The sequence below is a fragment of the Gavia stellata genome, chromosome 4, assembly GCF_030936135.1.
Source record: "Gavia stellata isolate bGavSte3 chromosome 4, bGavSte3.hap2, whole genome shotgun sequence".
NCBI lineage: Eukaryota > Metazoa > Chordata > Aves > Gaviiformes > Gaviidae > Gavia > Gavia stellata.
The window spans coordinates 1,866,041-1,889,779 of record NC_082597.1 but is presented as its reverse complement, the minus strand read 5'-3'; the positions used below and the strand labels follow the sequence as shown (position 1 = coordinate 1,889,779).

General features: G+C 45.9%; 1 protein-coding gene across 1 annotated transcript; it reads right to left on the bottom strand.

Moving 5' to 3' along the window:
* Positions 1 to 819: 819 nt before the first annotated feature.
* KLHDC10 (kelch domain containing 10) lies at positions 820 to 23,731 on the bottom strand. The gene is made up of 9 exons (XM_059816593.1): positions 23,614 to 23,731; positions 9,791 to 10,012; positions 9,097 to 9,251; positions 7,746 to 7,894; positions 7,006 to 7,090; positions 6,015 to 6,081; positions 5,351 to 5,398; positions 3,008 to 3,147; positions 820 to 1,719 (listed from the first exon to the last, which is right to left on the bottom strand). The coding sequence occupies exons 1-9, from the start codon at positions 23,729 to 23,731 to the stop codon at positions 1,510 to 1,512; spliced, it is 1,194 nt and encodes a 397-aa protein (XP_059672576.1). The 3' UTR covers positions 820 to 1,509.
* Between the last annotated feature and the right edge of the window lie 8 nt (positions 23,732 to 23,739).

Genomic DNA, 23,739 nt, shown 5'->3' with positions numbered 1-23,739 from the left:
TCTATCCCCAACAGGGAAAGCTTAACAGTGGGGCAAGTGGTAACACTTCAACTGAACATCAGGGGTGGGTGCTCCCTAAGAGGGGTAGCAGTGACTCGATCAGCCAGTGCTGTTCAGATTAACAACATGAAAACAATGCTATGGTTTATTTAAACATAAATGCAATCTCTTAAAAAGAAACTAAAATCCCAGAGTCTACCCCTTGCCTTTGATGGAAGGGGAAGGTATTAGGAAAAGCTGATTTAAAAAAAAAAAAAGGCACTTAAAAAATGATCTTCAAATGAAAAGGATTTTGCACAAAGGTGATGCCAGCCAAGTGGAGCTGCTCACTTATACATGGTCTCTAGAGTAAATTTCACAGTATATGAAGCACAGCAAGACTGCGCCACTGCTCACAGCATGAGGGAGAGATGTTCCCTCTCCCCTTTTTTTGATGCTGTGTTTCCTGGGATGAGTGATCCATGAGTTCCAAGGATCCACATTAAAACCACACGCAGCAATAACATGCCCTACCCCCAGAGGAACATGAAGCTAACTAGAAAAAAGGCCAACATGTGATGTGTGGGAGGAAGGAAAACAAAAAGCTTACAGGTACACATTAGAGTCAGATGCTGATAACCAGGACTGAGTTGGCATGGGTGGCTCACACCCAAGCACTGGGTACAACACACTGCAGGTTAAAAGACAGCTCTGAAATCTACGGGGTGAGTTTTTGCAGTTAGCTTGTTCAGAGTGCAATGTGTGCAGAAAAGGTTAAAAAAGATTCAGCAAAACTTTTTCCCTCCCCTCACCACCCCGAGTAAACTACACAGTAGTCCATTAAGTGGCAACTTTTAACCAGTCTTCCAAGCAAACCTTTCAATATGAAAAGGTGAGGAACAGAGACACGGGGTGTTTCAAATCACTGCAACACTGCACCAGAAAAGCTGCACAGGCAAAGCTTCGCTCACTGCCCCGTGCAACGTTCCAGCCGTCTTCCGAAGCTCAAAGAGATGGGAACATGCCCATGAAACACATGCAAAGCCTTCAAGCAGAAGGAATTCTCAGTTTTAGAGAGGGAGAGCTCAGCTGGGAGTTAGGGGTATGAGTGTCATCCAAAGCAAAAGAACAGGTCAGCTGTTGTTCTGCATTGCATGTCCTCTGTTAGCTACATCTTGTGAAAATACTAAGTTAAATGTGCCACGTGTAAGCACAGGCTCAGACATTCGCTAAGCTCCCCACCCTCCCCAATTAAGTTGCAAGCATGTGCTGATGACAGTTTGATGGCTGGATGTTATGGATTAGTCCCAGAGAATATTTTTGATTAATGGTGTAATTTAGAGATCCATAAATAAAAAGTGGATTTTCAACAACTTAAAAATTTCTAGAAAGGCATCAATGTATTTGCTGAGTAAGGCGTTGAGCGAGTTCCTCCATGTTCTTAGCAAGACCATCCACGGTATCCATAAATAGGGGGCGGGAGGGGGCTTCTTGAACGTAGTGTGTCTTGGACAGAAGCACGAGATGTTCTCATTTTAGTCGCTCAACGAGTCCCTGCGTCAGTCCAAGGTGCAAAAGCTGAGATCTGGAGAGAGTTGCTAGATGAGGGAAATATTCCAGGAGCTTCTCCCACGACAGTTCCAGCAGGCTGGGTACCACCAGCCACATTTTAAACAGAGAGCCAGTCCGTTTGTTTTCGTGGATGTTGACCACCCCTCCGTGAACATACATGCAACCGGCCTAGATGGGAAAAGGGGGAGAGGGGAGTTACACGGGGCACAAACCAAACTGGCACACCAGAAGGTGCCGAGGAGTGATACTGCCAGGAAAAACCTGGATTTGACTGTCCAGATTCCCAGCTGGAGAATCACGGAGTGAGATTCATCTCACACATCTTTACGTGCCGGTAACAGAAATGTCACTGCCTGAGCCAGTCACCCCTGGCTCCTCTCATAGCCAAGGGGAGGAAATCACACTGCTGAGGGACACATATATCTCATCCTAAACCATGTATCTGCTAGCTTAGAGTGCTTTGCTCTGTATTTTAGGTGAATCCTACCCCAAGAAAACAATTTTAGGAGTGGGGCAAAGTGTTAATAAATTAGTATAGAACCATACTTAGGTTTCAGCTAAAAAGAATGTATTTTTTAAAAACTAAATCCGCACCATACAAAGACATGCTGCATTCCATCTGCTGGCTCAGCATAACCCTGGCTCCAGGAATCACATGAACATGGAGAGATGGGAAAAGCTCAGCTGCTGGCCTATTTTGAGAGTGGCATTTCTTCAGTATACAGGAAAAGAAGAGGCATTCCTGCTGCCCAGGCACCCACCTGCAGTCACCAAGCTGCCTGGGAAACCTTTATCAGCCCTACAGTTTCCCAGAAAGAGTTGCATTTATAATGATCTCCAAACTAGGTGACACCTGCTCTTATAACCAAAGAATGCGATCTCTGTCCTCACACGCTACCCTAAGGTGATGATCAGCTGAAGGAGGCTGAAGCCACAGCTAAATTAATTTCTTGCTGCCTGCTGCTTATCTACCACAGGTCTCTAAGCTTCTAGTTACAGCAAAAAGCTCTAGCAATATCAACCTTCCCGTTAGCAGTGGTTTCCAAAGAGGGCTGCTCATCTGCTAATCTTTCAACCCAGGCTGTTTTCAGTAGGCTAAAACCAGTTTACTTGGGGGAGTATTTGTGCTTTTTTTTTCCTGTTGCAAACAGGAACTGCTGTTCACACATGGAATTACTCCTTAGAGCTGATGCAGTTTGAAAGCTAAAATTCCGCATTGCTGCTTTTAGAAAGCAGAACATACTGAGTGCTATCGCTCCTCAAACAGCAACAGGAGTAAAATGAGTCAGTGTGGTGACCTCACACCAGCCCTCAGCCTCCATCAAGATACCGCACCCAGTGGAGGTCACCTCCTTGGTAACATCAGTTCAGCTCTATTAGCAGCCCACACAAACGTCAGAGTGCTTGGACGAACAGCTTGAACTTCAGCTACGTAGGAAAGAAATGAGTCACTTACTGGTGTGACAGCAGCACAGTGAAAATACACTGGTTCCGGCATGGCAGCTGGGAGCTTGACCCACTGGAAAGTTTGCAGATTCAGCTTCCAAACGTCTCCCAGAATCACTTCTCCGTTATAGCCTCCACAAACGAACACATCTGTAAAAGACGAAACCCACGGTGCCTAACAGGCCCAGACATCCTTCATCCAGCAACTGCAGAACATGCAGTGACTGAAGTCAGCGATTATCTTTCCAAAACAGTTTTAGGATCAACATTTATTTTACCCTCAACACAAGCTCACAGTACCTCCCAAATCAGTCCCAGCACTCTGTTCATAATCACAGAGGCCACTTACAGAATCACAGAATGGTTTGGGTTGGAAGGGGCCTTTAAAGACCATCTAGTCCAACCCCCCTGCCATTGGCAGGGACATCTTCAACTCGATCAGGTTGCTCAAAGCCCCGTCCAATCTGACCTTGAACATTTCCAGTGATGGGGCATCCACACCTTCTCTGGGCAACCTGCTCCACCGTCTCACCGCTCTCATCGTAAAACATTTCTTCCTTATGCCCAATCTAAAACTACCCTCTTTCAGTTTAAAACCACTGCCCCTTGTCCTGTCACTACAGGCCTTGGTAAAAAGCCTCTCTCTGTCTTTCTCTTTAGCCTCCTTTATATATTGAAAGGCCACCATAAGGTTTCATGGAGCCTTCTCTTCTCCAGGCTGAACAACCCCAACTCTCTCAGCCTGTCCTCAGAGCAGAGGTGTTCCAGCCCTCTGATCGTTTTTGTGGCCCTCCTCTGGACCTGCTCCAACAGGTCCACGTCTTTCCTGTGCTGAGGACCCCAGAGCTGGATGCAGTACTGCAGGTGGGGTCTCACCAGAGCAGAGCAGAAGGGCAGAATCACCTCCCTCGACCTGCTGGACGCATTTCTTGTAATGCAGCCCCGGATACAGTTGGCTTTCTGGGCTGCAAGCACATGTTGCCAGCTCGTGCCCACTTCCCAGCCTGCCCATGATCCCAACCCCGCCATGACAGATTCAGGTCTAAATGCCGTTGAGAAGCAGGAGTGCAGTACAACTCCCGCTTTAAGAATCTGTATTAAGCTCTCACTTACCTGAATTCACAGGCACCTGTATTTGACCAGATTCTAGTGGTTTTAAACCCACAGGGAGCAGCCCCAGCTCTCAGGCCTGCTGTGTGCCAGAGGCAGGTCCTTGCTCCTTGCTTTGCCCAAGTTCTCAACTCAAGAGGCTTGCACTGCAGCAAAATACTGCTCATGAAGGTGACTGCAAGCATCTCCCAGCTCCTGCCTTACTTTTATTGGCACAATTAGCACTCCTAAGAAATATAATTTGGTGTATCACTCTTCTGCATGGCTCAGCACCCTTTAACATACAGCATTCAGTAATCAATCTGAAGAGTTTTGAAAAGAAGGATCAATATTGTAACTGTTTCTTCAGTCCATTATGAGCAATTTGGTTTTTATCAAGTTTTGTGGAATGTGTTCTTGGAGGACAACAAGGCTACGGGAGAGGCCCAAATCTAGTTGAAGGAACACTCTACCATTCAAAACTGTGGGTAACTGAACACAGACTTCACATGCAGAGCCCTCTCTAAGCTGTGCCTCAAACAGAGCCGTGCAAGTGATTTACCGCAAGAACATTTGGAGGATCAAAGTGAAGAACAAAAGGCTCTACTAAGCTCTGCGCAGCTCCTAACATATAAAATGGCCCACACTTTACTAGAGAATGGAGAGACTCGGGTGCTAACTCTGCTGCTGCCTCATAATCCACTCCATATGAGCATCTCGGATTTACAACACCATGAAAAGGGCCCACTATCAAAGAAATCCCTGAACAATCTTGCCTCTAAAGAACTCAGCTTCCAGGACTTGGCCCCACTTTGTTTTTCACAGCGGACTGTAAAGCTAACAGGTTAGTCACCGAGCTGTAGCAGTAGCATCATTCATACCCGTTCACGAGCTTGCAACCAGTAAGTTGCAAAGTACCATGGACACTTGTGGCTAAAATACATAATATTTTACACTGAAGTGGCCACATGTCCAAAGGTGATTTAGGTGTTGCATAAAATACTGCAGAATTCCAGAGAATGACAGTACTCTGCAGTGCAGAAGTAAATCTGCCTACAGCAGCAAGATCCCTCATGTGAAGAGCGGTGCCAGCTGGGCAGCTTAAGGCCTGTTAACGAGAAAGAAATCCTCTTCCAGAAAAGACATGTGTGCCCTGCAGTTCTCTCAAACATGTATTGGAGGCCAGCATTTCTCAGGCTAGAAGGATGGGCTTGTCAGTGCTAGGTTGTATAAGACACACCAATTTTCAAGAGGCAGATCTTACCATTTTTTATCTGAACGCAGCTATGACATCTTCTGGCTGCTGGGAAGCCTGAGGAGAATTAAAAAAAAAGTGTAAACTATAGTTGCTTTAAAGTGCATGGGCAAGTGGTGATTCTGTCTCAACATATAATCATGGATAGGAGTCGCTTGTTTCATTTATAAGGGGTTTCTGCTTTCCTACAATCACAGGTATAACATCCCTAATTTAGAAGCCGGCTGTTTCAGGTTTAACTCCTACTTGCTCTCCAGGGAAGGAAGAAATGTGCCAGAATCCCATTCCCCACAGATTACAGCTCTCACCTCTGGCTTGGTGAAAAGCAGCAGCGGAGGGCCTACAAGGTTTCAGGGAAACCCCCGCTGCTAACCAGGCCAGCACGTGATCCCTCAGAGGGAGCAGAGATGATGAGTATCTTCTTCTGGGAGGAGAGCCAGCCACTATCATCTTTCCCACCCAGGGAGGGAGAGAAGCCAGACTGCTAAATATGCTTCAGATGGATTAGTCCTCACTGCTAAAGCTCTGAACAAGCAGGACCTCAAAGCCAGTGTTAAGTCACATACTGTACAAGGTTACGAAAAAGGCTCTCAGCCTGCCAGAAAACCACGTTTCTTAGTTTCTTGGCCACTCTCTGGTTTACAGGGAAAGACATGGGAAATTCCAGACTCACCAACTTTTTCATGAGGTTTTGTGGCAATTTCCTCCCAGGTGTTGGTTTCAAGGTTGTACGCATGGATCTGAAGGGACAAAGAGGAGCCATTAGTTCCTCCTGGCTCTCCCAGCACTAGAATGACGCAGTTACAGACTCTGACCCAGGGAGCCACTATAAATAACGCCTCTTTTTCATTAAGTGTAAAAACAAAAATAGCTAATCACAGCCAGTGACTAAGCAGGTATAAAAATCACCTTCAAAACGTACCAGCTTACTAAAGCTTTCATCTCAGGCTTTGCTATTTAAGCCCCACAGCTAAAGAAAAGAATATTGCTTTTAAAAAAACTGGACCAATTAAAACCCACACCCTCCAGTTCTCAAAAGTATTTAGAAACTCCTAACTCATACTGCAAGTAAGGAGAAAAGAAATGCAGAGAATGGAGAGAAAAAAAGTCATGTTAACTGCTGCAGTTTCAACTTTTTTGGAAGCGGAGCAGTATTTAAAGTCTCCTCGTTTATAATTTCAGCGTTCAAGATTAATTCACTCTCCCCTCCCCAAGTTGTATTGGAGAAAAATGTTTACCACAAGAAAGGAAATTAAAGCATACAGTTAAGGCAGAAGACGAGAAAAGAGTCACCACATCAATATCTGAATTTAACGTCAAGGAATTCCTTCCTTTGGCACTTTCCTGTTTTGGCACAAATACAACATTTAGAAAAATGTCTTAAGTGTTTTTAAATGACAATCTTTGATAACAGGTCTACAGAAATGAAGCTGGTTTTTGCAGATCGGTATGGTCACTGGGTACCAGATTCATCATTTGTAAGTCAACAGGACATGTTTGTGGCAACACCAGGTTTTACAGAAATAGGAGAACAATCTGCTCCTAGTTATCTATTTTTTTACCAAGCTCTCCAGGCAAAGCCAGATGAAGACACTGTGCTGGTTATACTTCACTGTAGAAAATCTCCTACCCAGGCAAGCACTCAAGGTTTCTGCTTGCCTTACCTTATCTAAGGAATAAGCTGTCCAGGAAGTTCCACCTCCCAAGATATAAATCCGTTGACCATCATGTGCGATTTCATGTCTGTACCTGAAGGTGCAGAGAAGGACGTTTAGCAGCGCAAGTAATCAGTGCAAGTGAGCAACAACAAAAGCCTTCTGGAAAACACTATCAAATTGGAGTGCTTTAAGTGGACACCCCAAGCCTGGCTATGCTGTACCAGTCCCTCAGGTTGGGAGCTTTCAGAAGATGTGGAAGCTTTCATGAGCAATCTAGGCAGCATCCCAGAAGCTTGAAAGGCATTTTCTGAGAGCTGAGCATCACGGAACTTATGCACAATTATTTACAGAGTACCATGATGGCCCTCAATACTCCATCCCCTTCTCTCACTAAGGTGGTCACTGATCGATTTCCCTGCCCTCCTTCCTCCATGCCTTGCTACAGAATAGGACACAGGGATCAACCAGAGCCTCCTCCCCTCCTCAGCACTCACCAGCTGCCCCAAGTCCCCAGCTCTGTTCTGGCACCACATGGTCCAGATCAGTGTCCTGGCAGAGGCTTCACACCCTACCCCTACATCCCCCTGCATGCCAGACTGCTGGAGCACTGGTTGTGCAAGGTTCACAGTCAAGAACACTGCCCAAAGAGCGCCCAGAAGCCTGTCCACGCTCTCTCAGCTTCTCACTCGCAGTAAAGGTGGTGATTCCACAGTGTAAAAGCTCTCTGAGGCTGTCAAGCTTCTCACCTCTCCTCTGGCATGTCACAGGACATGTTGTTAGGTTTCAGCTGGATCCACTCTCTAGTGTTGAGGTCTAGCTTATGTAGGTCGGTACTGTAAATGTAACCAGTTGTTCCTCCAAACACGTAGAGACAGCCATTGATGATGGCCATGGCCTGGAAGGTAACAGAGAGAAACCAGTTAGAAAGGAGACATGACATCAGTGTCTGAGTAAGAGAGAATTCCCTCCCTCCCAAAGCAAGACACTGCTTGCAAAGCTCTACCTACAACTTACAAAATGACATGTTCAGGAGGAACATGAAGGGCAAACAAGGACGATACACAAAAGATGGACAGGGGTGGGTCTGCAGGAATGGAAAGTATCTCCATGGTCACAAGATAAGGACCTAGAAGCAGAGCTGCTGAGTTTCAGGCATCAGACAATACAGATCTGTGCAGCAGCGGCTCCCAGGAGCTCAAACCAAAGCACAGTTAACCATGAATCTCTTTCACACTGACCTTATACAGATACTGTTACAGAGAATCTTATAAGCCAGCTATCAGATAGCCAGTGGGATTAAGCGTTACAGAGAAAGCCCCAAACACAGTGGGCAAGTCAGACAAAACAGCGAAGACAGCCTGTACAATTCCAAAGCACGTGGACTATCAGCCTACTGGAACTGCGAAGGTGGTGCAGGCACCATTCCCTGATGTGGTCCAAGGTGGAAGCAGAGATGTGGCTCCTTCTGCTCCCAACTGCCTGTTTGCCAAAGGCCAGCTCAAGCTGAACTGGGCAAGGGGAAGACTACTTTCTTTCCCCCGAGTGTTTGGCGCACATCTAAATGAGAAATTAGTTGGGTTATAAATGTCTGCACTACAAGTACATTGGCAGTATTACTGGAAATCACAGCAAAAGCTGGCAGTCCTCCCAAGAGAGTGAATTTAGGTTTTTGTGCACCATGTTCATTCAGGACATTATAAGAAGTCTTAAAAGTCGTTATTCTAATATAAGACCTACTAAAGAGTTTTCATTTATAGTTTGGGGTTTTAAAGGCTTTGAGGAGGCTAGAGAGCAACTGCAGAAACTACCAACCACTCCTTAAATCAGACATACCTTTTCATTCAACTGCATCTGGCATTTAGTTAACAAGTTTTCGCTTTTCTAACAGCAAGAAAACTATTCCTTTCCTTTGAAATCTCAAAGAACTAAGACCGCTCTATTTCTTTATAAATACCTGCCTTTTCTTGCACTTATGCACACAGAGAACAACTCTAGTTACTAGCAGAGATCTCAGTGCTCCGGCCCCTCTTCTGGGACACCACAGTGCAGCATACGCAGGCACACTCAAAGTGCCTTGACAAGAGGTGTCCTTCGTACCTGGCCATAGATTCGATTGGGTTTCTTTCCTCGGCAGCTGAGCAGAGCCCATCTTTTGTACTTGACGTTGCAGACGTGGACGTCGTTGCCGTTGCTCTCCCCAAAGGGGATCCCGGTGCCCCCGAACACAAGCAGGTTATTGCCATGCAATACAACTAGGAGAGAGAGACAGAGGAGAGATACTTGTTGCTGTGAGACGCAGTAAAACAGAACGACTCTCTGCTCTGGAGACAGTAGGCAGCGAGTGTTCAATATTGTTCAAACACCCTACAATTCACACTATGCATTTATGGCTTTGAAATGCTCTAAAAGAGAAAGAATGCAAGCTAAAGCCATGGTAACCAAAGGCCTACTTTTAAAAATGACTAGTGAACAAAGAATCTATTTTTGGATGCTTTGAGATGTCTGATTGCACTGAGCACCTAGCTGCTGAAAGTGCAGGTGCCTTGCAACTATCAAGCTAAATACCTGAAGACTACCTCTTGCATTTGAAATTTTTTCTTTCCCTCTGCCTCAACCCGAGCAGAAGGAGAAAGAAAAATCACAAAACCAACCCAAACTCAAGGCCTACTTGCAGAAGAGTTGGAAACAGGATCCAGATTTCCCAGTTCTTGCCCGGTTTTGCATTCCACCCGGGACACCGATTAAAATAGCTTCAGGAGTAGGCGCATAGGAATTGAATTTCCATACGTACGTGACATGGAGGCTAGTTCCCTGGGCATGTAGCCTTCAGTGCCCATTTGATGCCAGGTGTCTGTAGCAAAGTTGTACCGCCAGAGTTCCCTGAAGAGTGGGTAGTCTTCATTCTCTGGCCCACCAGACTCATCGTAGTCAGGATTGTAGCCTCCAAACACATACAAGTTGGCATTATCTGCCACGCAACGATGGCCACTTCTTGCTGGTGGAGACCTATAGCCTACAGCAAAATGAGAAGGTAAAACAGCTTCAGTGAAATGTTAGCAGAGGAGCTGAGCTTGTGTCCGAAGGTCGAGACTGCATCCACTCGGGTGGTCCTCCAACAAGAGCGGCTGGTGTTTAGCCATAGGGAAGCACGTCTGCAGCCAGGAGGAAACGGCTCTGTAATGACAGATCCACTTCTCTGAGCAGGAATGGGGAGAGCCTCTGTGTGTCACTATCTCATTCATATCCACTCTAGCCCCTGGACCACACTTGCCTAAGCAGACCTGCCTGCAAGTTGATGCACAACAATCCTTCCACGTGGCAATCCTTCCATAAAAGCTATTTCTGAGATATCTCACAAATTCCACCTTCTGACATTCTGTACGGCAGATTTCACTTAGGAAACAGTTCCAAAATGTTTATATTTAAAGCTGCCTGATGGGAACAAAGAAGAAAAGTAATGATTTGCTCTCCCTCCTACACTAACCTTTCCATTTCTTCTCTTTTGCTCCTGGCACCTCATATGTCAAGAAGGCTCTTTCATCTTGGACACCCCTGGGCTTCCCAAACATTAAGCAATGCAGGTCTAATACAGCAAGTAAAATCTGCTCATAGATAAAGGCATTCGCACTGGGAGGGAGCGCAGCAGGGAACCCATCTGAGATCCTACAGGTTGAGCTTGACAACTGGCAGATGCAGCCCTTCCCAAAAGGAAGCCCTCTGCCTATCCACCCTCTTCCCTAAAAGCCGATGGAAATAAAAGCGGGGAGGACAATTCAAGCTCAGACCTCAACTGGAACAGGCAAAAAGACCAATTTGGTCCAGGAAAATCTAACCAGAAATATTCTTGTTGGATAACAGCAATTGAAGTCTTAGCTGACAAGTGATGAAAAAGTAATTCCAAGCTTGCTCGAATTTGATGCACAGCAAGAGCCAAGCAAAGTGCCAGAGGTGGATGTTTTTCTTCAACGAGACACAGGACCACATAGTGAATGAGAAAGATGAAAGGAATAGAAAACGATCAGGTCCCTGATCGAAGGAGCTGGTTGTGAGACACGTATAGAACTTCTCAAGCTGACTAAACGAGAAAGGCTTCAAAAATCATTTTTTTCTATGCAATACAACAGTGTTTTGGTGAGACTAACTCTAAGCTTCATCTTGAGAAGGAGGATACATAATCATCCCCTAAAATATACAATTTCAACGCGTAACCATCACTCCCTCAAGTACATCCTCTGCTTGTTGCACCTCAAGACAGGCTCACTTTGGTTCAGTTGACAATAAAAAGCAAACCAAAAAAACCATCAAAAGAAGATGCCCGAAGACCCCTCACCCAAACAAACCAGCAATCTTCACCACCCATCTGCTCTCACAGCTCTTTGACTGACTTTTAGGATGAAACAGGACCCAGTGAAGCGTCTAATTAGGACCCATCGTGTTTTCTTCTTAGAGCCTGTTACAGTTATCAGCAGTGAATCAGATGCACTGAGCAATAACAAATGAGGCATCAAGCATCTTTCCTACAGGAAAGGTGAAACAAACAATTTGTCCAGACTGAATAATGAATTTTAACTCAGCACAAGCAGCTTTGCTTAATCATGTTCCCCATTTGCTGCTCCTTTAAGCTCCAACTCTTGTCCAAAATTAAGCTGCTCTACAGGGTTCAGACAAACTCCTTGTGGCTAAGTTTTGACAGGTTTGGGTTGTTTCCAGTAATAATTGTGTCTCGCAGCAATCCCCACTTAGAAAACTAATAAGCACTGGCTGAAAGAGAGGGGAAGAAAGTTAAGGAATTAATGGAAAAATCTGTAGTCTTTGGCCTGGCTACTGAGACAGCGCAGTGCCATCAGGCACCCGGTGTGGCAGGGACATTAGCGCACAGGAGGGGTGGATATTACATGTACTAATAGCGGCGGCCAGGAAGCTACTGGCCTCAGTTCTGGACTAAACTGTTAAACAAATATTATATGCTTTAGAGGTGATTCACAAAGAGAAAGAGAAACACCCATCCCTTTGGGGGTTTTTATTTTAAACTCTGAAACTATCCAAAGAGATTGATTCATTTTTAAGTGAACACATTGACAATAAAGGTATTTACAATCAAGGCACTTGTTCAGACTCTTATAACTGGAGATGCTTCGACAGGGCAATTCATCTGATCTTGAGTATCTGCAAACAAAATCGTGCTTGAGAAGTGCCCATGCCTCTCTGCAGCCTATAGAGGATATCCTAGCGAAGGGCTCGCGTGTCTGCACTCTGCCAAAGGGAGCTCATCCTGCTTGTTTCTTCTTCTTTGTTTGCCCTGAAGGTCTCCAAAAAGACCTGAGAGAACTGAAATGGGACCTTAATTCCAGCGAAGACTGGGAGCACTGATGCATGCATTTTGCAGGGGAGTGAGGATTTAATTCAATCACCCACTGAATTTGAAAGGTGTTAGGGAATTAGGAGTTCAAATATTACAGTAACTATAGATCCTATTTCCCTCTAGTTATAACACTTGCCGTAAGAATTTTCCAGAGGGAAGAGAGGATAATAATGCTGAGTTTTATATAAAGTCAACAGACTATAGAGTAAGAGGCATAATTCAAAGAAAATAACTTAAAAAACAAAACCAAGGAGGCCTTCTCTGCCATTCACCTCTCAAAATTAAAAAGGGAAGACACCTGACTTTGCCATAAAGCCCCAGAACAGTTGAGTTTCAACAGAAAGGGATCAATGTTTGATGCATGCAAGTCCTCAAGACAGCAAGATGGGTACATTAAGCCCATACACAGCCCAGCTGGTTTCACCTCTTCCCATCTACCTAGAAACCCATCTCCTATCTTTAAAAGATGATTTTTTTCAAGATATTTTCAAGACGCAGAAAGGGCATCAGAAGCTGGAGCTGGTGTCAAACAGATACTTGCAAGTACCCAACCGAGATGGTCTGAAAGGACCACCCTTCCCATGCAGCCGTTCCTGCTGCAAACCACATCTGCCGCAAGTTCCCTGCCCATTCCTGCCACTCTCGCCAACAACTCAAAGGGCTCTGTGCACTACAGGAACTAATTTTTCAATTAAACACTCACTCAGTAACTGTCCTTTGTCAGAAGCTAGGGATCCTCATGGCAGAGCTATGAGGAGAAATGACGCCTGTCCCTGGTCCTGCATTCACAACTCAGCTGCTCAGGGGAAATCCACTGTTCTCAGTGTTAGGTTGAACACCAAACCACGGATAAGAGCGGCTGAAATGCTTCCTCCTGCTGTGCCTGCTATGCAGCGGTGACTCCCAGGAAAAGGAGGGCTGGAATTGCCAATCAGAGCAACGTTTCCAAAAGCTCAGGGCCAACCCCTGTAGCTACAAACAACCAATTTCATTTTGCTCTGCTCGAGAATAACAGATTTTCTGCGCTATTCAAGCAGACACCAGCTGCGTTTGCTCAACATCGTGCTCCACATGTAAGCACTGACTTCTCTCCAAATGCTTCACATTTCCAGCCTGCTGGTTTTAAGTTTCGCTCCTCACTAACCCCTTTGTCTCAAGGGACTAGATCCTCCCGCACGCAGAGGCCCAGAGAAGATGACATATCTACCCATAAAACACGGAAACAAATTATCCAACACATCTTCTGAGTCACCTGTGCAAGCACACTTGCAAATGCATCAATGAACTGAACAACGTTAAACTGAGTTAAATTGTCACCAGACTCTTCTATTCAGAATTGAAGTGACCTTAATTCACTTTAGAAGAAAGTCTTAGGAGACGATTCCTCTAGTTATGTCTTTTTAAAGAAGAGACCTGTAAAAGTTGAATGTATTTAAGAGTTAATTCAGATTAGTTTCTTCAGCAGACAAGCTCTATGACTTGCACCTCCACTAAAGAACTGCATTTCCATTTAATTATGTTTTATCAGATGATTCACGTCTCCTACTGAAATTCTTCATGCAAGTTTTGGATCTGTTTTTGCTCCAGCATCAGCAGCGCGCAACGAGCCTATTACACAAGTGCAAACTTTAGACGGTGCAGGAAGATGGAAACACCCGAGGGTTTGCTAACTTCCTCCCCTAGTTAGCAAAGCCTATCTCCCCCAGAGCTGAACCTGCCACAGATTAAAGAAGCGCCAAACACTAAGCGAAACACAGCAAGGCACCATCACCGAGAAAAGCTGCAAGTCACTGGGCCCCGCTATGAATACTTTGATGCCGGACATGGAACGAGCAGCACGATGTACCGAGTCAAGACAGGTCTGTGGGAAAGAGGTCGTAAAGCTAGTTATAGAAAATAGCTTGAAAGTGGACGAATATCATTTGGAAAGTACTTCCTTTCCCAGTTTAAGACTCCAAAGCAAAGCAAGAAGGAAGGATAGGAAGGTGCATTCACAAAGAGACTCCTCTTCCTTGGTCCTGAGGGCAGAAATGGGAACAATAAAACTTTCAGAGAATAAGAAGCTCCACAAACAGAATGAAGCTGAAACGTCGTGACAAGGACATAATTAAGGAAAGTCCTAATTTAGGACTAAGCTACCTGATAGAAACTTGCTTGCTGGCTATGCCCTGACCTGTTAACACCCAGTTAAAATTCACCCTTTTCAAGTGATTCATTGAGTGACTTCAGAGGGAGCTGCTCAGATGGCCCAGACTGACTTTGTTAAAGTGGATTCCTAATTGAATACCTCTCCCGCAAAAGGTATTATTAGAACAGGAGAGTAAGCAAAAAGGTGGCATGAATATCTGCTCCCAAGTTTCCTGATATGACGCGGCACAGCAACCGATGCACGAGACATTTGTTTCCTACCTCTCCAAAAACTCTGAATACAGAATCGATCTGGGGCGAGAGGGAGGAGAAAACAGAGATGTCATTAAGAAAATTTAAAGAACCCCTTTATTTTGGAGGAGAAAGCGTAACGGTCCTGAATGGTATCCAACAAGACTCCCATTCAAAATGTCCCTCTTACAGGAGGATGAAGCCGAATTGCACCTGCTGGTCCATAAATACTGTTCCTATCCTGACTAACACAAGCTTAAAAAAAGTTTATTAAATTCCAACTCTGGGCCTTGACAGCTACAGAAATCCATGGAAGGCCTGGAGAAAAAAAACCAACACAAGAATCCCTTGGCATCAGCAGATTACTTGAAGTTACAGAGCAGATTAAATGCTACCAGCATGCCCAGAACCACAGCAGGTGTCAACAGCTATGCTCAAGTCTACTGGATTTCTCTACTGCTTTTCAATAGCTCTATAATAAAGTTCTAGAAGAAGAAAATTAAACTGCAAAGTACCAAGTGGTTGCACTGAATCACACGCAGCACAAACGTAAGGCGAGAGGTGCCTCAAACAGAGCAGCAAAAAGACAAGTCTCAAAGAACAAAGGCGTTTTCTTTCCATTCGATTATCCTCCCTTTCATAACTGCAGGAAAAAAAATGCTTGCATCATCTCACTGGCTAGGTTAAACAAGAGGGGAGTACCTGCTATTCGAGCTAATAAGCTAGCCAGCTGGCCTTTTTTTTTTTTTAAACAAGAGGGGAAAAAAGGTCTAATTAGTTGAATTAATTTCTTAAAAATAAAAATAAACAATGAAAGAGTTAAATATGAAGTTGTTTTGACAGCCTGCGTGAAACCATCCTTTTTCTTATCACGACCATGCTGCCAGAGAAAAACCAAATAAATCTATTAATCAATGAGGAGCTCTTGGCAGAGGTCTGCCTATGCCATCAGGTTCTGCAGAATTTAATTTTTCTTCTTAAGGGAATTTTCCCTAATCACTACCATGCCTTGTTATCAGTTCCCAGCAAACCAATGCAGTGCTGTTCTCCTGAGGTGGCAAATCCACAACCGCTGCCTCCCTTTCCTAACCAGCCGCGGAAGGAAGAGGCCAAGGGTCTGGGCTGTCCCACCGTCTGCTCAGAAACCTGTAAGCAGAGAGGAAGAGAAGAATGACCCCCATAACATCCCTCGCCAGGGCCAGGTATGAGGCTGAGCAGTAGCCCAAGCAACCTGCAGCAGAAAAAATGATTCCTAGATCCTTTGGGAGCAAAAAAGATGAGGGAACTAAAACTGCTAACCTCACGCTTAAAAGGCAGCTCTGGAAATGGAAACAGGTCAAGCTCTTTTGCCACCACAGCTACCGGAAACAGATTTGGCTGTAGCTAGCAGAAATGGCAGGAGGAGTACTAAATAAACATACTCCTCTTGCAAACACATCCCCCTTCCCTGTGGGTTACTGCCTTGGAGCTGCAACTGCGACGACTTTCCAGCTTCAGGATGCCTCATTTCTAAACTCTGCCACGTGCTGTTGCTTGCCAAGGGTGCAAAAAATACCCTTTTGCACAGGGAGATGAGCAGATTCCAAGCCGCAGGTGTCGATTTTAAAGTTTTGCCTCTTTATTCTTTCAGCCTTAAAGGATCGCTAAAGACCCATCTGAAATTGGAGCAGAATTATAATATTTTGACACGCTGCTTGCCCCATCCCAAGTCACTGAATTACAGAAAGATCCTAACGATGCAGCAGCCAAAGCATTTATGATTTGTTTTTCCACGTACTGCTTGCTTGTTTCATGCAACCATTTTATTGCTTGCTCATTTGGCTATTCAAAGACATTGCCGTTCACAAAAAGGAAAGCACGTAAGATAAAGGCAACAAAAATTAGGGAGAACTGTCTATTCCGTTCAGAATACACAGGGAACAATCCTCAAAGCCAAAAACAATAATTAAAGGCCAATGTGAAAGGTTTCACTGAAATCTTGCAGTCACATCCAGCCCCAAGAATCCGTATTTTCCTTATAGCACGTGGCTTTCTCCATAGAAGCAGCAAATCCTTGTTTTTTCATTTCCCTTTTGTCCAGCTCGCATTAAAGCAGCCAAAAAGCAAAGGAAAAGCAGCAGATGCAGCCAGGGGATACTCTGGCATCTGGAAGCTCAGAGTCTGGTGCTGCAGGGAGGCAGTTGCTCAGTGCAGTTTTTTTCCCCTGTAAAACAAACCTTCCTGGGCACTCAGGGGAATCAGTGAAATGTATTCACGCAGTATCAGCCTCCCAGATGATGTACACGCTCAACATCATCTCACACAGGCGACCTGAGTTAAAAAGGACAACTGGTCTCGAGTTCAGGGTTTCCACATGCAGGTGGGATTCAAGGTCAGAAGAAACACTTGCCTTCTAACCTTCAGAAAAGAAGTTTATCCAACAAAAGTTGCCAATCTTTCTAAATCTCAAGGACAAGCAAACATTTTGGGTTTTTTCCAACCAAGATGCATTTGGAAAAAACACTTCACATGCGCAGCGTATTTTTTAACAACACATCAAGCCTCAAAGTTCTTTAAATATTTGAAAATTAGGAAACAATGGCACATAAAAGCTTACAGATTCCTATTGCTAGATGAAATTTGCTTCAAACACACAAAACACCATTTATTAAGACAACGGCAGTTCAACCATAAGTTCACGATGGCCATCCAAATGTTTACAACCAACAGTATACACCCTTTTTAAGCTAGCTGTTTAGAGCATCACCTCAACCACACTGCACAATACAATGCCAGGTCACCAATTAACGCACAAATTTACCAAAACTTATCCGAGCAACAGCTATCAGCGTTCACAACACACAGTGTGACAGCTATGCTTTCGTCTCCAACGCACGTTCAAGACTGCAGGCAGGATAAAGAGCAGATCTACTGAGGTGATTGCACACTTCGGCCAAGTGATTCTGCTTTGCAAAATTAAAGATTAAGTGCTGTTCAACCTGTAGTTCCTTGAGCAATATTATACAACAAGACAGAGCAAGGGAAGGCAGCCGTCCCATGGCATAGAGAGAAAGCATCCAGATTCAAGCTCTCGTCGTAGCACTCACTAGCTAACGCTGTGCAAGCTCCCAGTTCATTCCTTGAACAAAACTGTATAATTTTTCTTCTGTAATGTGATGGACTAGAGGTTGCCATGCACATCAGGTAGGCTGAAACAGATCAATGTTGAAGACCTCGTTCAGTTTAAACATTTGGGGCTGGCAGCGAAATAAAAGCAAGGATCTCATTCTGCCAGGCTACAATAGGAAAACTCAGCCAAAAGAGATTGCAAGAATGAAAAATCAGATTCCTGGGCTGGCATTAAAGCACCGGTGGCTTTAATACTCTGAATTTTCGTTCTGGTTAAAGACTCGCACCTAGAGAAGTGTTCCTCCTAGAACTACAGGACTATTTGCTATTTTCATATTTACTGATGAAAACTAACTGCAGGTACAGCCGTGAATCCTCTTCATTTTATGTGCAGCTCAAATTGGGATTTGAAGACTATGCTGAAGTATTTTAAATCAAGCCCTTCTTTCCTTCTCCTCCAGATCACCTGGAACAAAGCAGGGTTTTATTTATTCCTGGAGCATAACCAACAGATATCCAGGTGTAGCCTCAAACACCTCCCAGAACAGCAACCCCAGCACCACCCTTTACAAGCTCCCTTTTTTCTCAACCTATTTTAATCACGATATCCACTGGAGGGTCATTTGCAAAGTAAAGGGTGCAAAAAATCAGTGCAACAAAACTCAATGTGAGATCTTGCGGAAGGGGAGGGTGATTTTATTTTACAAAGTACTTAAATAAGCTGGTTCTGGCTGCTCATACCCACAAGAACCAAGTATATCCAAGTGATCCAGCCAGGATCAGCTACGTACAGCACAGAGGGTGAAAGGACAACAGCTGCCAAGTCCTCGCTATGATTCCTGGGTTGTTCTTCATTTAGAAGGACAGACTAGTTTTGCACAGGTCCTTTATACCCTCCGGCTCCTACGGCGAGATGCTTTGGCCTCAGAGTTTTGCTTCCTTCTGCTTCCATAAAGTTTAGGCAGGTCTGCTGCCTATTGTCTGTTTCCTCTTTTTGAGTTTCTTAAAAAAGTTCTTCCTGTCGGGCTAACAGGAAAACAAATGGCACGGGCGCCGAACCACAACGCAGCGACTTTGTCCTGTTATCAGCCTGTAGGGTCTTCTGCTCGCAAGACTTGCCCCAAACACACTGGCTCTTTCCATCGATCTGTGATCTTCAATCCTACTAATCCCAGTGCAAGTCCATATCACGTGGCGTATATTACGCCGCAACATTATTGGCGTTACTACTAGCAATATAATTTCTATTTCAAGCACTTTTTTTGGAAATAAAAACTAAATAACTACAGGATGTAAAGCTAACAAATACAGCGTGGCTTTTGGTTCCCATCTTTTCAAAGTAACATACGAGCGGTGAATAGCTAAGGTGTGTGTGCGCATCCTCTTTAGAAAGCCTTAAGAAGCAATAAAGATGGTATCACTGTTATTATCCCTCCTACCTAGTTTTTCAACACCCAGAATAGCAGGTTTCAATATCTCCCTTTCCATTCATGATTTCTGCAAGACTTCTGAAGGACATTTAGGTCAAGGGCTGAAGCCAAAGCGCTGCTAGCTCTTGGGAGGGAGAACAAGACAAGTCAATATTGACTTTGACTCCAGTCTTCAAAGCTTCATCTTTTTCATACCGGCCAGACAAAATAAGTTTGTAACTCATGTAATTAGAGTCCCTTACAAACGTTTGGATAAGCAGGATGTGAATGCATCGCCGAGAACAAGGTTTAAAACCTGTTCGTTCATCCAGCTGCGTTCAACCTCTCCAGATCACAGAGCTCCTTTCCGTGGCAGGCTGCCCACGCCTGAAAAATACCCAAGAGAGAAAGCAGCTGTGCCTGGGTCCCCAACGCCTGAACAATGACTCTGCCCGGGGCTGAGGGCAGCTGGGAGAGGCCAGAGGATCTAACCAAGGATGCCAAACACAAACCAGAGGCCACTGGCCAAGAGCCTTTCAAATATTTGAATTCTCTAAAGCAGCGTTTCTAGGAGAACGATCATTCTCACATCCAGCCGTGAAGAGCCTTCAGGTTTGGATCGATGTCCAGAACGGGTCTGCTTCTTCATCCTGCTTTTCAGAGGCTTTTGTTTTCAAACCTTTTTGTAGCAATAGCGTATTTCAAACATTTCTACAAGCGTGCAATTGACTCTTGGTATTTCCCATCATTAGTAAAACAGGAACAGGCTTGTAATACACAAGACAGCATCCCAGAGCGGAGAAAAAATTAAGGAGTCCTTACAAGTGAACTGTCCTTACTGAGAAACAAGAGCAAAAGAGGAAACATTTGCCCCAGAATTATTTACACTCTAAAACTGAGTGTTCCTTGGGTTGTTTTCTAAACGTAAAAGAAAAATAAAGGAACTCTGGAAAATGAGAACCACAGAACCGGCTTGGAAGGGACCTGGAAAGATCATCTGGTCCAACCTCTCATGGGAAAGGGAGCTGAGATGAGATTATTCAGCACCCTCTCCAGCCGCATCTGGAAACCTTTCAGCAACAGGGACTCTACCATGTCTCTGAGTAGGTTGTTCCAGTGAATGACTGTCCTCACTTTAAAAAATATCTTTCTTAAGATGAGATGAAACCTCTCCTGGAGCAACTTGCACCCATTGCCCCTTGTCTTCTCCATATAGCTCCTTGAAAAAAGACAGCCTCCATCCTCTTTGCAGCCACCCTTTAAGTACTGGAAAACCGTGATGAGGTCCCCGCTGAGCCTTCTCGTCTCCAGGGAGGACAGACCTAACTCCTGCAGCCTTTCCTCATAGGGCAAGTTCTCCAGCCCTTCGACCATCACCTTTGGGCCCTCTCCAGTCTGTCCACGTCTTTCTTGACTTGTGGGGACCAGAACTGGACACAAGACCCCAGGGGCAGCCTGACAAACGCTGACAAATGCAGGATGATCTCATCTCTCTCTCTCTCTCTCTCTCTGTTAGTAATGTCCCTGCAGATGCAGCCCAGGATCCGATTTGGCTTCAGACTTGCTCTCCCACATGACACAAAGGGGTTCAGGATATTTGGGTTTGCTGTTGTATTTTTTTGAAACACATACTAGAAACTTTGAACCTCTCCACAGAAAAAAGCCTACTGTGACTGGTATACTGGGAAAATTATAGCTCAAGACAAGAGCATGAATGCTGAGCATGGGAGAGGCAAAGATATATTTAGGTGTCCAGATTGTTTCTATCCACTTAAGCCCAAGAGTCTGATGAAAATGCTGAAAACATTTAAATGTGGACAGGAAGATTTCCAACGAGGAGAAGAGCAAACCACACACCACCTATATTTGACATTTTTGATCTTTCTAAAGCTTACAAACACCTAAAAATAGTTCCTTCCTTTCCCTTATCCAACACACAATTTTACCCATCACGAGGCAGCAAAAACACAAATTGCTTTTTTTTTTTTGAGCTGTAAAGCCATCAACGAGACTCTTTTGTAGACACTGCTTGAGAAATGCCCCTATTGAGAAACCCTCGATAGAAATACTCCGCTTGAGAAAGCAAACAGAGCAGCACAACCCTGGCACCAGCTCCTGCTACCTGCCTGCTTACCTTTTGTAATCATTTCCTCATGCAAATGAAATTCTCCAGAATGAAAAAGGTGACAAAAGTTAAGTCTCTTCTACAAGTAGGTGGAAAAGGAGAATGTGACAAAAGCAGCACCTAAATAAATGCATATGCTCTCGTGTTTAACCAAGAGAGAGCCCAGATCTACTTCAAACGACATACGGCTTAGCAGGAGCAAAAGAGCTCTGCAGGGAAGGATGTAGCGAACACATCCAATGCCAAAGCGTGCTATAAGCTCTTTGCATGCTTTCAGGACAGTAATTACTTATAAAAATGGGATTAAAATGAGACAGCATGCTTTATGGAAGGAGTCAAGGGCATTGAATGGTGGGGGGAAAACGAAGGAACGCCTCCTGGAAACTCTGAAAGAGAATTAGGAGGTAAGAAAACAAACCTGGTTGGAGGAAGTGGAAGGAGGGGGAAAAAAATATTCCGCTCTCTCTAGCTCAATGGTTATGTAAGGGCTGCTGCTGGAGCTCTATAAATAGGACATTAACAGGTGTCAAACGGGGAAAAAACTCCAGCAATCGACTCAAAGGGGATTTTTCCATCAGGTAGTTTTTTAGCAAGATTGACAGCTGGCTTTCGGTTTGTTAAGGCTGGACTTAAGTGCTAAGGCTGAGCTGAATGGGGGTAGTTTGTCCCCAGGGCTGCAGCATCTGCCCCTCTGCAGGTGGTGGAGGGCAGGATTCCACATCAGGACATAATCCATAGCCAAAAGCGGGATCATTACGACCGTGTCAGGAGGATGCACTGCCTTTTAGCGCAAGTCAACAATTAAAATTCAGGAATGTGAAGATAATTGTGTTTCCAAAAAAGGCCCTTATCACAGAAGGAAGGAAACACATTTGAGAATTTGCCCAAAAATAGAAGATATGAAGCCACTTAGCAAATTCACAGCGATCTTGCACAAGGCTCGAAGACGTCCTTGCTGCAGATCCAGATCGTGGCAGGTTTCACAGGGATGGAAACATGGACCCTCGTCTGAAAGCCTGTTCCCAGCTGCTGTTGGTGCTCCAGGCATGGCTGTTGGTGCTCCAGGCATGCGGAACACAGGCTCCTACCCCCGAGGCAGCAAAGGGCTTCACACCCCCCCCCAATGAGGGATCTGAGTGGTGGGGGGCAGGGGCAGCCAGGGCAGAAAAGGATGCCCTGAGCCTGGGGTACCCACCTCCTGGGTGGCAGCACCCCAGCACCATGTGGCTCTTGAGGGCAGGAGGTGCTATGGAAATAAGGAGGGGGGGATACCCCAAACCAGCTGGGAATACCCGCCCCACCCCATCACAGAACCATGGGGTGCCCCACATCCCTTCCAGTATCACAGAACTGTTGGGATAGGGGTGATCTCCCCAATCCTGCAATTATGGGGTAACCTCGGCCTTCTCCCCCTAATATCCTGGGGCTGTTGGGGTGGGGTGACCCACACATCCAGAGACCATGGGGCACCCCTGCCACATACCAACACTACTGGAAGGAAGATGGAAAAGAGGAAGAACCATCATTCCCAGAGCACAGGATTGGACTGACATCTCATCCAAGGGCCCTCTGGTAGCCTGGATCCCCCCATCCCAGACTCACCCCTCCCAGGACTGTGGGGGAACCCACCCCAAAAACCTGATACATTAGAATTGGGGGGTGGGGGTGCCACTATGGGTTAGCTCAAGCCCATCCAGGATCCCAGGGTCACCGAGATGGCGTTGACCTCCAACAGGGACCGTGGGGTACCCTGGCCCCCCCACACCCCGTGTCCACGGGGATGGGGATGAACCACCCGTGTCGGGCATCCAAGCATCCCCCAACACACTGAGACCGCTGGGAGGGGGAGAGAAGAGCCACCATCCCCTAGGGTCGTAGGAGAGCGGTTGCCCCCCGCCCTCTGAGACTGTGGGTCCCCTTCAATAGCCTAACGGGTGACCACCCCCATCCGCGACTGTGGGTCCCCATATCCCGGGGCCGTTGGGACGGGAACATCCCGGCCCTCCCCACACCACCCCCGGGCCTTGGGGACAGGGTGAACCCCCCATCCCCGGTCCATGGGGCACCCTAGGCCGCCCTAAATGTCCCGGGGACGGAGATGACCCCCGACCCGCGACTGCGGGGTACCGGTCCCCTCAGGGCCGCGGGGACGGGGGTGCCCCGGTGCCCGACCCCCCGGGGCCTTGAGGACGGTGTCACACCCCCCCCGCCCGGAATCGGCCGCCACTCACCCGTCGAGCGCGGCCTGCCCGGCAGCTGCACGAAGCGGTTGAGGAGGCCGCCGCCGCCACCCGCTGCGCCGCCCGAGCCCTCCCTGACGCCCTCCCGGGCACCGTCCGCCGCCGACATGGCCCCGT